The sequence below is a fragment of the Scyliorhinus torazame genome, chromosome 5 (assembly GCF_047496885.1).
Source record: "Scyliorhinus torazame isolate Kashiwa2021f chromosome 5, sScyTor2.1, whole genome shotgun sequence".
Taxonomy (NCBI): Eukaryota; Metazoa; Chordata; class Chondrichthyes; order Carcharhiniformes; family Scyliorhinidae; genus Scyliorhinus; species Scyliorhinus torazame.
The window spans coordinates 8,419,931-8,434,973 of record NC_092711.1 but is presented as its reverse complement, the minus strand read 5'-3'; the positions used below and the strand labels follow the sequence as shown (position 1 = coordinate 8,434,973).

General features: G+C 46.4%; 1 protein-coding gene across 4 annotated transcripts in view; it reads right to left on the bottom strand.

The window, feature by feature from the left end:
* Nucleotides 1-5,532: 5,532 nt before the first annotated feature.
* Nucleotides 5,533-15,043, bottom strand: part of LOC140418162 (uncharacterized) — a 40,641-nt gene continuing 31,130 nt past the window's right edge. For all 4 annotated transcript variants that reach the window (XM_072501583.1, XM_072501586.1, XM_072501584.1 and 1 more), the window contains one exon: nucleotides 5,533-9,554. In XM_072501583.1, the coding sequence (XP_072357684.1) occupies nucleotides 8,521-9,554 (1,034 nt within the window). In that variant the 3' untranslated portion in view covers nucleotides 5,533-8,520. The remainder of the gene's footprint in view (nucleotides 9,555-15,043) is intronic.

Genomic DNA, 15,043 nt, shown 5'->3' with positions numbered 1-15,043 from the left:
CATATTGTATATGTGTCTATATAGAGAGAACTTCACATCATATTGTGTATGTGTCCATATAGAGAGAACTTCACATCATATTGTATATGTGTCTATATAGAGAGAACTTCACATCATATTGTATATGTGTCTATAGAGAGAGAACTTCACATCATATTGTATATGTGTCCATATAGAGAGAGAACTTCACATCATATTGTATATGTGTCTATATAGAGAGAACTTCACATCATATTGTATATGTGTCCATATAGAGAGAATGCCACATCATATTGTATATGTGTCTATATATAGAGAGAACTTCACATCATATTGTATATGTGTCCATATAGAGAGAGAACTTCACATCATATTGTATATGTGTCCATATAGAGAGAGAACTTCACATCATATTGTATATGTGTCGATATAGAGAGAACTTCACATCATATTGTATATGTGTCCATATAGAGAGAATGCCACATCATATTGTATATGTGTCGATATATAGAGAGAACTTCACATCATATTGTATATGTGTCTATAGAGAGAGAACTTCACATCATATTGTATATGTGTCCATATAGAGAGAGAACTTCACATCATATTGTATATGTGTCGATATAGAGAGAACTTCACATCATATTGTATATGTGTCCATATAGAGAGAATGCCACATCATATTGTATATGTGTCTATATATAGAGAGAACTTCACATCATATTGTATATGTGTCCATATATAGAGAGAGAACTTCACATCATATTGTATATGTGTCCATATAGAGAGAACTTCACATCATATTGTATATGTGTCGATATATAGAGAGAACTTCACATCATATTGTATATGTGTCCATATACAGAGAGAACTTCACATCATATTGTATATGTGTCCATATATAGAGAGAGAACTTCACATCATATTGTATATGTGTCCATATAGAGAGAGAACTTCACATCATATTGTATATGTGTCTATAGAGAGAGAACTTCACATCATATTGTATATGTGTCCATATAGAGAGAGAACTTCACATCATATTGTATATGTGTCCATATAGAGAGAGAACTTCACATCATATTGTATATGTGTCTATAGAGAGAGAACTTCACATCATATTGTATATGTGTCTATATAGAGAGAACTTCACATCATATTGTATATGTGTCCATATAGAGAGAACTTCACATCATATTGTATATGTGTCTATATAGAGAGAACTTCACATCATATTGTATATGTGTCCATATAGAGAGAACTTCACATCATATTGTATATGTGTCTATATAGAGAGAACTTCACATCATATTGTATATGTGTCCATATAGAGAGAACTTCACATCATATTGTATATGTGTCTATAGAGAGAGAACTTCACATCATATTGTATATGTGTCTATATAGAGAGAACTTCACATCATATTGTATATATGTCTATATAGAGAGAGAACTTCACATCATATTGTATATGTGTCTATAGAGAGAGAACTTCACATCATATTGTATATGTGTCCATATAGAGAGAGAACTTCACATCATATTGTATATGTGTCGATATATAGAGAGAACTTCACATCATATTGTATATGTTTCCATATAGAGAGAATGCCACATCATATTGTATATGTGTCTATATAGAGAGAGAACTTCACATCATATTGTATATGTGTCTATATAGAGAGAACTTCACATCATATTGTATATATGTCTATATAGAGAGAGAACTTCACATCATATTGTATATGTGTCTATAGAGAGAGAACTTCACATCATATTGTATATGTGTCCATATAGAGAGAGAACTTCACATCATATTGTATATGTGTCGATATATAGAGAGAACTTCACATCATATTGTATATGTTTCCATATAGAGAGAGAACTTCACATCATATTGTATATGTGTCTATATAGAGAGAACTTCACATCATATTGTGTATGTGTCCATATAGAGAGAACTTCACATCATATTGTATATGTGTCTATATAGAGAGAACTTCACATCATATTGTATATGTGTCTATAGAGAGAGAACTTCACATCATATTGTATATGTGTCCATATAGAGAGAGAACTTCACATCATATTGTATATGTGTCTATATAGAGAGAACTTCACATCATATTGTATATGTGTCCATATAGAGAGAATGCCACATCATATTGTATATGTGTCTATATATAGAGAGAACTTCACATCATATTGTATATGTGTCCATATAGAGAGAGAACTTCACATCATATTGTATATGTGTCCATATAGAGAGAGAACTTCACATCATATTGTATATGTGTCGATATAGAGAGAACTTCACATCATATTGTATATGTGTCCATATAGAGAGAATGCCACATCATATTGTATATGTGTCGATATATAGAGAGAACTTCACATCATATTGTATATGTGTCTATAGAGAGAGAACTTCACATCATATTGTATATGTGTCCATATAGAGAGAGAACTTCACATCATATTGTATTTGTGTCGATATAGAGAGAACTTCACATCATATTGTATATGTGTCCATATAGAGAGAATGCCACATCATATTGTATATGTGTCTATATATAGAGAGAACTTCACATCATATTGTATATGTGTCCATATATAGAGAGAGAACTTCACATCATATTGTATATGTGTCCATATAGAGAGAACTTCACATCATATTGTATATGTGTCGATATATAGAGAGAACTTCACATCATATTGTATATGTGTCCATATACAGAGAGAACTTCACATCATATTGTATATGTGTCCATATATAGAGAGAGAACTTCACATCATATTGTATATGTGTCCATATAGAGAGAACTTCACATCATATTGTATATGTGTCGATATAGAGAGAATGTCACATCATATTGTATATGTGTCTATATAGAGAGAACTTCACATCATATTGTATATGTGTCGATATAGAGAGAGAACTTCACATCATATTGTATATGTGTCTATATAGAGAGAACTTCACATCATATTGCATATGTGTCCATATAGAGAGAACTTCACATCATATTGTATATGTGTCCATATAGAGAACTTCACATCATATTGTATATGTGTCTATAGAGAGAGAACTTCACATCATATTGTATATGTGTCTATATAGAGAGAACTTCACATCATATTGTATATGTGTCTATAGAGAGAGAACTTCACATCATATTGTATATGTGTCCATATAGAGAGAACTTCACATCATATTGTATATGTGTCGATATAGAGAGAGAACTTCACATCATATTGTATATGTTTCCATATAGAGAGAGAACTTCACATCATATTGTATATGTGTCGATATATAGAGAGAACTTCACATCATATTGTATATGTTTCCATATAGAGAGAGAACTTCACATCATATTGTATATGTGTCTATAGAGAGAGAACTTCACATCATATTGTATATGTTTCCATATAGAGAGAGAACTTCACATCATATTGTATATGTGTCGATATATAGAGAGAACTTCACATCATATTGTATATGTTTCCATATAGAGAGAGAACTTCACATCATATTGTATATGTGTCTATAGAGAGAGAACTTCACATCATATTGTATACGTGTCTATATAGAGAGAACTTCACATCATATTGTGTATGTGTCCATATAGAGAACTTCACATCATATTGTATATGTGTCTATATATAGAGAGAACTTCACATCATATTGTATATGTGTCCATATATAGAGAGAACTTCACATCATATTGTATATGTGTCTATATTGAGAGAGAACTTCACATCATATTGTATATGTTTCCATATAGAGAGAACTTCACATCATTTTGTATATGTGTCTATAGAGAGAGAACTTCACATCATATTGTGTATGTGTCCATATAGAGAGAGAACTTCACATCATATTGTATATGTGTCGATATATAGAGAGAACTTCACATCATATTGTATATGTTTCCATATAGAGAGAGAACTTCACATCATATTGTATATGTGTCCATATAGAGAGAGAACTTCACATCATATTGTATATGTGTCCATATAGAGAGAACTTCACATCATATTGTATATGTGTCCATATAGAGAGAACTTCACTCATATTGTATATGTGTCCATATAGAGAGAACTTCACTCATATTGTATATATGTCTATATAGAGAACTTCACATCATATTGTGTTGTGGAGGTGTTGACTCGGTGCAGACTCGATGGGCCGAATGGCCTCCTTCTGCACTGTAAATTCTATGATCTATGACTGTAGAGGGAGCTTTACTCTGTATCTAACCCCGTGCTGTACCTGTCCTGGGAGTGTTTGATGGGGACAGTGTAGAGGGAGCTTTACTCTGTATCTAACCCAGTGCTGTACCTGTCCTGGGAGTGTTTGATGGGGACAGTGTAGAGGGAGCTTTACTCTGTATCTAACCCCGTGCTGTACCTGTCCTGGGAGTGTTTGATGGGGACAGTGTCGAGGGAGCTTTATTCTGTATCTAACGCCGTGCTGTACCTGTCCTGGGAGTGTTTGATGGGGACAGTGTCGAGGGAGCTTTACTCTGTATCTAACCCCGTGCTGTACCTGTCCTGGGAGTGTTTGATGGGGACAGTGTCGAGGGAGCTTTACTCTGTATCTAACCCCGTGCTGTACCTGTCCTGGGAGTGTTTGATGGGGACAGTGTAGAGGGAGCTTTACTCTGTATCTAACCCCGTGCTGTACCTGTCCTGGGAGTGTTTGATGGGGACAGTGTAGAGGGAGCTTTACTCTGTATCTAACCCCGTGCTGTACCTGTCCTGGGAGTGTTTGATGGGGACAGTGTAGAGGGAGCTTTACTCTGTATCTAACCCAGTGCTGTACCTGTCCTGGGAGTGTTTGATGGGGACAGTGTAGAGGGAGCTTTACTCTGTATCTAACCCCGTGCTGTACCTGTCCTGGGAGTGTTTGATGGGGACAGTGTAGAGGGAGCTTTACTCTGTATCTAACCCCGTGCTGTACCTGTCCTGGGAGTGTTTGATGGCGACAGTGTAGAGGGAGCTTTACTCTGTATCTAACCCTGTGCTGTACCTGTCCTGGGAGTGTTTGATGGGGACAGTGTAGAGGAAGCTTTACTCTGTATCTAACCCCGTGCTGTACCTGTCCTGTGAGTGTTTGATGGGGAAAGTGTAGAGGGAGCTTTACTCTGTATCTAACCCCGTGCTGTACCTGTCCTGGGAGTGTTTGATGGGGACAGTGTAGAGGGAACTTTACTCTGTATCTAACCCAGTGCTGTACCTGTCCTGGGAGTGTTTGATGGGGACAGTGTAGAGGGAGCTTTACTCTGTATCTAACCCCGTGCTGTACCTGTCCTGGGAGTGTTTGATGGGGACAGTGTAGAGGGAGCTTTACTCTGTATCTAACCCCGTGCTGTACCTGTCCTGGGAGTGTTTGATGGGGATGGTGTCGATGTAGCTCTACTCTGTACCTAACCGAATCTGTGCCTGACCCATCCAGACCCCTTCCAGAGTACAGAAATTAACAGGAGGTGGAATATCACAAATATATCATCAATCAATTCTCAGATTATCTTAGAAACGAGGAGCCACGTGTGTTTAAAACAAAGCGGATTTATTGTATGCAGGATATTGACATCCGACCCTGGAGTTGAGGCTCCAGCAGCCCCGAGGCCTCGTGGGTTGATATTAGCACGGTTCAGTCCTGGAAGCGATTAGACGCAGTGGCGGGATCCCTTTCTCCTCCTGTTACCATGTACACACTCTGCTCGCGTTGCTGGAGTTCGCGGGGACGCATGCCTTCTCTCGGTGATTCGTTAAGAACTTCAGGGATCAAGGTGCCGGGCGGTCCCGGATCTGGACGCGTTGCGATCCGCTGGCGGTGAGCCGGCCTCTCGATCCGCCGCCGTCGGAGGCTCGGCTAGGCGGACGAACGTCTCGCTCGGTGACCTCTGACCCACATCCCGAGGTGCGAGCTGCCGGCGATGCCAGACGTCGGGTTTGGACGAACGGGGAGGCCATCTCGTTGGGGCCTGCAGGATTCGGACAGGGTGGAGCTGGGTGATTCCACAGCTCGGGGAAGGGAGGAGACCGGCGGCGGGGGGGGGGGGGGGACACGACAGTATCGGAATAAGGAGTCGGCCATTTTGGATCGGGAGAAGGAGATGTTTCTTCGCTCAAAGGGTCGTGAATCCCTGACATTCGGGGGGTGGGGGGGGGGGTTCGCGAAAGCTCCATCATCGAGCGCATTTGAGTCTCGGGATGGGCAGAGTTTTGGGGTTCTAAGGAGGAGATAAATATTTTACAGAGAGAGAGAGAGAGAGAGACGTTGACGGGTTAAGGGAGTGGGCAGGAAATTGACAAATTCGTTGTGGGGAAAATGTGAGAACTGTACGTTCTCCCCGCGTCTGCGTGGGTTTCCCTCCGGGCGTTCCGGTTTCCCCCCACGGTCCAAAGATGGGCAGGTTCGGTGGATTGGCCCTTGGTGTCGTAAAGGCTGGGTGGGGTTGCAGGGTTACGGGGATAGAATATGACAGCGCAGTACAGGCCCTTCGGCCCTCGATGTTGCGCCGACCTGTGAAACCACTCTAAAGCCCATCTACATTATTCCCTTATCGTCCATATGTCTATCAGGGGGGGGGGGGGGGGGGAGTGAGTCTGGGGAGAATGGGTCCAGCCTTTCTTCATCGCAGAAACGCTCCATCCCAAGCAACATCCCGGTGAATCTCCCCTGCACCCTCTCCAGTGCAAGCACATCCTTCCTATAATGTGGCGACGAGAACTGCATGCAGCACTCCAGCTGCGGCCCCACCAAAGTCCTGTCCAGCTCCGAAATCAATGCCACGATTATATACCTCGATCAGATCCCCTCTCAAAGAACAAAGCACAGGAACAGGCCCTTCGGCCCTCCAAGCCTGTGCTGACCATGGTGCCTGCCTAAACTAAAACCGTCTGCACTTACGGAGTCCGTATCTTTCCATTCCCACCCTATTCATATATTTGTCCAGACGTCCCTTAAATGCCGCTATCGTACCCACTCCCATCACCTCCCCAGGCAGCGTGGTCCATATATTTACCACCCTCCGAGTAAAAAACTTACCCCGCACATCTGTTCTAAACTTTTCCCCGCGCACTGCAAACCTACGTCCCCTCGTACTTGACTCTCCTACCCTGGGGAAAAGCCTCTGACTTGCCACTCTGTCCATGCCCCTCATAATCTTGTAGACCTCTATCAGGTCGCCCCTCAACCTCCGTCGTTCCAGTGAGAACAAACCGAGTTTATTCAACCGCTCCTCATAGCTAATGCCCTCCAGACCAGGCAGCATTCTGGTAAATCTCTTCTGCACCCTCTCTAAAGCCTCCACATCCTTCTGGTCATGTAGCCAGAATTGTACACAGTATTCCAAATGAGGCCTAACTAAGGTCCTCTACAGCTGCAACATGACTTGCCAATTTTTATATTCAATGCCCCGACCGATGAAGTCTTCTTGACCACCTTATCTACGTGCGTTGCCACGTTCAGTGATCGGTGGACATGCACGTCCAGATCTCTCTGCCAGTCAGTACTCGCAAGAGTTCGACCATTTATTGTGTCAATCCTACATGCATTGGACCTTCCAAAGTGCATGACCTCACACTTGTCCGGATTAAACGTCATCTGCCATCTCTCCGCCCAGGACGCCAACCAGTTTACATCCTGCTGTATCCTCTGACAATCCTCTTCGCTCTCCGCAACTCCACCAATTTCTGTGTCGTCTGCGAATTTACTAATCTCATCCTTCTAAACTCCAGCGAGTTTGAGCCCAAACTGTTTAATCTCTCCTCATACGTCAACCCTTTCTTCGCCCGGAAGCAATCTGCTTTTGGATCCGGAATTGCCGAACGTGCCTTCACCCTCTTAATCAGTCTCCCGTGTGGAACCTTGTCGAAAGCTTTGCTGAAATCCAGATAAACTACATCAACTGCACTCCCCTCATCTACACACCCGATCACCTTCGCAAAAAGAACCTAATTCCTCCCTTGCCTCTCCACGTGGAGATTGGTTTCCTCCAGAATTTTGCACCCCCCCCCCCCCCCCCCCCCCCCGATAGTTTCCCTGGAATACTGCATACAGTTTTGGTCCCCTTATTTAGATAAAGAAATATTATCATCGGAGGCAGGGCAGAGGAGGTTTACTCAGATGGAAGGGTGAGCCACACGAGGAAAGGTTGGGTCTGTACTCATTGGGCATTGAGAAGGTGATCTGATTGAAAGGGAAGATTCTCAGGGGGGTTTCGATCGGGTAAATGTTGGTTGGGGGGGGGGTTGAGAGAGTGTAGGGTCAGAGGGCAGAGTCGTGGGACAAGGGAGGGGGGGGGCTCCTTTGAGAATTTCTTCTCCCAGAGAGTTGCGAGTCTTTGGAATTCTTTCGCCCATGAACTGAAATGAAAACCGCTCGTCATAAGTAGGCTTCAAATGAAGTTACTGTGAAAAGCCCCTAGTCGCCACATTCCGGCGCCTGTTCGGGGGAGGCTGGTACGGGAATTGAACCGTGCAGCCTTGGTCTGCCGGGTTCTCTGGCCGCGGGCTCCCTCGGGACTTGGTTTACTGCCCGCCGTGAGCTTGCTGGTGGCTGAGGAGCTTGGAGGACTGGCTGAACCCTCTCCCGCAGACGGGGCAGGTGAAGGGCCGCTCGCTGGTGTGGGTGCGCCGGTGGGCCAGGAGGTTGGAGAGGTAGGTGAACCCTTTGCCGCACTGGGAGCAGGTGAAGGGCCGCTCGCCGGTGTGGGTGCGCCGGTGCCCCAGGAGGCTGGAGGAGTAGGTGAACCCTTTGCCGCACTCGGCGCAGGTGAAGGGCCGCTCGCCGGTGTGGACCCTGCGGTGGGTGCGCAGGCTGAAGGACTGGGTGAAGCGCTTCCCGCAGACGGGGCAGGGGTAGGGCCGCTCCCCGGTGTGGACCCGCTGGTGGGTGCGCAGGCTGAAGGCGTGGGCGAACCGCTTCCCGCAGGCGGCGCAGGCGAAGGGTCGCTCCCCGGTGTGCACCCGCTGATGGGTCAGCAGCCCCCCGGCGCTGACAAAACGCTTGAGGCAGAGGGGGCAGGCGAAGGGGCGCTCCCCGGTGTGCACCCGCTGGTGCTTCATCAGGCACTGGGCACTCTTGAAACTCTTGCCGCACTCGCCGCACCCGAAGGGCCGCTCCTCGCTGTGGACACGGCGGTGGGACCAGAGGGCGGAGGACTGGGCAAAGCCCTTCCCGCACACCGGACAGGTGAAAGGCCGCTCGCCGGTGTGGACCCGGCGGTGTGCCTCCAGCACTGAGGGGTGGAGGTAACCCTTGCCGCAGTCCCCGCACTGGTACAGCCGCCGCTGGTCGTGCGTCCGCCGGTGCGTGTTGAGCTTGGCCAGGTAGGCGAAGCCTTTCCCGCAGTCCCCGCACTCGTGCCACGCCTCGCCGCCGTGACTGCTCTTGTGCCGCGACAGCGACGACGTGTAGGCGAAGGTCTTCCCGCAGACGTCGCACTCGTGCCTCGCCTCCCCTTCCCTCCGCGCCGGGCGGCAGGGCTGGGGTCCCGGGGAGGCGCGGCGCGACGCCGCCTTCGAGCTTCCTGCCGTTAACTGAGGCATCGTCTCTCGACGCTCTGAAATGGAAATGAGTCGAGAAAGGGTTACGAGGGAGCCGAGCAAACAACAGCCTTCATTCAAAGAAATTTTGTAAAAAAGAAATGGGCTGTCGAAGCTTTTCACTTGCACTCATCAGGCCTGAATACCACATTTTTGATTTGATTTGATTTATTATTGTTGTCACATGTATTAGTATGCAGTGAAAAGTAGTTTCTGGCACGCTATAAACTCAACGCATGCCATACATAGGGAAGGAGAGACTGCAGAATGTAATGTCAGTCATAACTAGGAGGCTGAGAAATGACCAACTTAATGCGAGGTCGGTCCATTCAAAGGTCTGATTGCAGCAGGGATGAAATTCCTCGAGTCGGTTGGTACGTGACCTCAAACTTTGGCATCTTTTTCCTGGCGGAAGGAGGTGGAAGAGAGTATGTCCGGGGTGCGTGAGGTCCTTAATTATGCTGGCGGCCTTTCCGAGGCAGCGGGAATTATCGACAGAGTCAATGGACGGGAGGCTGGTTTGCGTGATGGACTGGGCTACATTCACGACCTTTTGTAGTTTCCTGCGGTCTTGGGCAGAGCAGGAACAAGCTGTGATACAACCAGAAAGAATGCTTTCCATGGTGCATCTGTAAAAGTTGGCGAGAGTCGTGGCTGACGGGCCGAATTTCCTTTGTCTTCTGAGAAAGTAGAGTCGTTGGTGGCCTTTCCTAACTATAGTGTCGGCATGGGGGGGGGGGACCAGGACAGGCTGTTGGTGATCTGGACATCTAAAAACTTGAAGCTCTCGACCCTTTCTACTTCGTTCTCATTGATGTAGACAGGGGCATGTTCTCCACTACGCTTCCTGAAGTCGATGACAATCTCCGATCAGAGGGAGCAACACTTCAGACAGCCTGAGAAAAGGGCGCTGATCGGTTAGCAAGTTGACGGACAGGTCGAGGCGTTGCTGTCCACAGTACTGACCATGCTTGCAAAACCCGGAGTATATTTGACCATACAGGCAACGCCGAGAGCATAATAACTAACTTTAGATGCCATTCCACCTCTGGACGGTACTTGCTGAACAATCCTAAGTGTGCTATGATTTACACCCAACAACTAATTTAAGGGTATTAAGTCGAGAAGCTACCTATATTCATCAACTGAGACCTGTCCTCTGCAGGCAAAAGGGACAGGTCCAGGCGTCGCGCCTTTTTTTTGAAGCATTCGCAAAACACGGTGTGGGGGGGGGGGAAAACATTGGTGCATTCTCCATGGCAACGTCTTGACCAATTAGAGTCGCCTTGCCAACCAATTGGCACCCTTTCCTTAGGCAGGATAATCTATTGCTCCCTTTGAGACTGGCCATTCTTTCGCCTGATAAGTGCAAGATGAAAAACTTTGACGGCCTTTTTCTTTCATCAGCAATACTCGAATTCCGTGCCACCGAGCGACAATTTGAATTCAGAAAAAGGCTTTCTAGCAGGAAGAAGAATGTCAGGGCGTCCAAACTGCCCGCCATTCTCTCATTCCTGCCGCCTCAACGGAGCCTTTCAATTTATCTTTCTTTCACCTCCTCACTCCCTCCCTTCACACCCCCCCCGCCCCCCCACCACCGCAGTCTCACAGCCTGACCACCACCGCCTACAAGGACACAAGTCAGGAGCATAACGGAATACTCCCCACTTGCCTGGATGAACGCGACTCCATTGACAATTTAAATTCAACGAATAAAATCCGGGACGGTCAAGATAGTCTCAGCAATGGGCTGAAGAGCCTCGTTCCTCGCTGTAAAAAAAAACTCTAGGACAGCCGCCGCCGATAGATGCGAAGACCCATCGGGTTCACCGATGTGCCCTTCAGGGAGGGCAAATCTGCCGCCGTTACCCGCTCTGGCCTACACGCGACTTCAGACCCCACGCAGCCCGAAACCGCCCAGAAAATGGCCGAGCGAGCCAATCAGTTCGGGGGGCAACATCATAGAATTTACAGTGAAGGAGGCCATTCGGCCCATTGAGCCTGCGCCGGCTCTCGGAACGAGCGCCCTTCCCAAGCCCACACCCACCCAACACGAAGGGCAATTTTGGACACGAAAGGCAATTTCGCACGGCCAATCCACCTAACCCGCACATCTTTGGACTGTGGGAGGAAACCGGAGCACCCGGAGGAGACCCACGCACGCACGGGGGAGAACATGCAGACTCCGCACAGACAGTGACCCAAGCCGGGAATCGAACCTGGGACCCTGGAGCTGTGAAGCAACTGTGCTAACCACTGTGCTGCCCAACTGGGGTTGTTACCCCGTAGCTGGGGTTCAGCGACAAAGGTTGGGCCTCCCAGTGACGCAAACGTGCCCGAAATAACAAAAGGAAAGGGAGTAATAACCCCGAACGGTACAACTGCCTGTTGTGGTAACGATTACTGGATTTTTGTTTTCGAGTTTTAAAAAGATAGCCTGGAAGATGTTGTTTGAGGGAAGAATTAGCTTTGAGGTTAGGGAACGAGAGGACCTGGGTTAATATCCTAGGATTCTATGGGAGGCCAGGGAAGAGATTGCTGGACCTTTGGCTTTGATTTTTATGTCATCATTGGCTACAGGAATAGTGCCAGAGGACTGGAGGACAGCAAATGTGGTCCCTTTGTTCAAAAAGGGGAGCAGAGACAACCCCGGCAACTATAGGCCGGTGAGCCTCACGTCTGTAGTGGGTAAAGTCTTGGAGGGGATTATAAGAGACAAGATTTATAATCATCTAGATAGGAATAATATGATCAGGGATAGTCAGCATGGCTTTGTGAAGGGGAGGTCATGCCTCACAAACCTTATTGAGTTATTTGAGAAGGTGTCTGAACAGGTAGACGAGGGTAGAGCAGTTGATGTGGTGTATATGGATTTCAGCAAAGCGTTTGATAAGGTTCCCCACGGTAGGCTATTGCAAAAAATACGGAGGCTGGGGATTGAGGGTGATTTAGAGATGTGGATCAGAAATTGGCTAGCTGAAAGAAGACAGAGGGTGGTGGTTGATGGGAAATGTTCAGAATGGAGTACAGTCACAAGTGGAGTACCACAAGGATCTGTTCTGGGGCCGTTGCTGTTTGTCATTTTTATCAATGACCTAGAGGAAGGCGCAGAAGGGTGGGTGAGTAAATTTGCAGACGATACTAAAGTCGGTGGTGTTGTCGATAGTGTGGAAGGATGTAGCAGATTACAGAGGGATATAGATAAGCTGAAGAGCTGGGCCGAGAGGTGGCAAATGGAGTTTAATGTAGAGAAGTGTGAGGTGATTCACTTTGGAAGGAATAACAGGAATGCGGAATATTTGGCTAATGGTAAAGTTCTTGAAAGTGTGGATGAGCAGAGGGATCTAGGTGTCCATGTACATAGATCCCTGAAAGTTGCCACCCAGGTTGATAGGGTTGTGAAGAAGGCCTATGGAGTGTTGGCCTTTATTGGTAGAGGGATTGAGTTCCGGAGTCGGGAGGTCATATTGCAGCTGTACAGAACTCTGGTACGGCCGCATTTGGAGTATTGCGTACAGTTCTGGTCACCGCATTATAGGAAGGACGTGGAGGCTTTGGAGCGGGTGCAGAGGAGATTTACCAGGATGTTGCCTGGTATGGAGGGAAAATCTTATGAGGAAAGGCTGATGGACTTGAGGTTGTTTTCGTTGGAGAGAAGAAGGTTAAGAGGAGACTTAATAGAGGCATACAAAATGATCAGGGGGTTGGATAGGGTGGACAGTGAGAGCCTTCTCCCGCGGATGGATATGGCTGGCACGAGGGGACATAACTTTAAACTGAGGGGTAATAGATATAGGACAGAGGTCAGAGGTAGGTTCTTTACGCAAAGAGTAGTGTGGCCGTGGAATGCCCTACCTGCTACAGTAGTGAACTCGCCAACATTGAGGGCATTTAAAAGTTTATTGGATAAACATATGGATGATAATGGTATAGTGTAGGTTGGATGGCTTTTGTTTCGGTGCAACATCGTGGGCCGAAGGGCCTGTACTGCGCTGTATTGTTCTATGTTCTATGTTCTAATATGGCGATACGGCGTACGGCTAATAAGTTAGTGTTGACTTTATTGATGTTTATTTCCTGGTTTAATAAACATTAATTTTACTCGACACCTGGGACCTCATCCTCTGGTTTTCGAATCGTTCCTCACGTCACAAAGTTGCAACATCGTGCAAATCCGGTCATTTAAAGACTATTTGGAAGCTGTTTAATGTCTGGGGAAGTTTGGCCAGTCCACTGGAACTAATGCTTTTGATGCGTTGGTGTACAAGCCAACTATTTCGAATACATCTGAGAGGAAAAACATTAAGGCCCATGTCTATTAAACCCGAGTTTACCCATTTACAATTAAGAATTTCAGCACTCTCAGCACCTCAGGTCATTTCAAAACACATATTAAGCATAAGTCATTTCAGCTAAACTCACTCTACGGAGTCCCATTGTTGTAACAAATACATTTGCAAGATAAAGTGCAGTCCAACAGCATAGCAACAGTATCGAACCTCAAAGAACAAAGAAAATGACAGCACAGGAACAGGCCCTTCGGCCCTCCCAGCCTGCGTCGATCCAGATCCTTTATCTAAACCTGTCGCCTATTTTCCAAGGATCTACTTCCCTCTGTTCCCTGCCCATTCATGTATCTGTCTAGATACCTCTTAAATGCTGCTATCGTGCCCGCCTCTACCACCTCCGCTGGCAAAGCGTTCCAGGCACCCACCACCCTCTGCGTAAAAACCTTTCCACGCACATCTCCCTTAAACTTTCCCCCTCTCACCTTGAAATCGTGACCCCTTGTCATTGACACCCCCACTCTTGGAAAAAGCTTGTTGCTATCCACCCTGTCCATACCTCTCATAATTTTGCAGACCTCAATCAGGTCCCCCCTCAACCTCCGTCTTTCCAACGAAAACAATCCCAATCTACTCAACCTCTCTTCATAGCTAGCACCCTCCATACCAGGCAACATCCTGGTGAACCTCCTCTGCACCCTCTCGAAAGCATCCACATCCTTCTGGTACTGTGGCGACCAGAACTGCACGCAGTATTCCAAATGTGGCCTAACCAAAGTCCTACACAACTGTAACATGACCTGCCGACTCTTGTACTCAATGCCCCGTCCGATGAACATAGAACATTACAGCGCAGTACAGGCCCTTCGGCCCTCGATGTTGCGCCGACCTGTGAAACCACTCTAAAGCCCATCTACACTATTCCCTTATCGCCCATATGCCTATCCAATGACCATTTGAATGTCCTTAGTGTTGGCGAGTCCACTACTGTTGCAGGCAGGGCATTCCACGCCCTTACTACTCGCTGAGTAAAGAACCTACCTCTGACATCTGTCCTATATCTATCTCCACTCAATTTAAAGCTATGTCCCCTCGTGCTAGACATCACCATCCGAGGAAAAAGGCTCTCACTGTCCACCCTATCCAATCCTCTGATCATCTTGTATGCCTCAATTAAGTCACCTCTTAACCTTCTTCTCTCTAACGAAAACAGCCTCAAG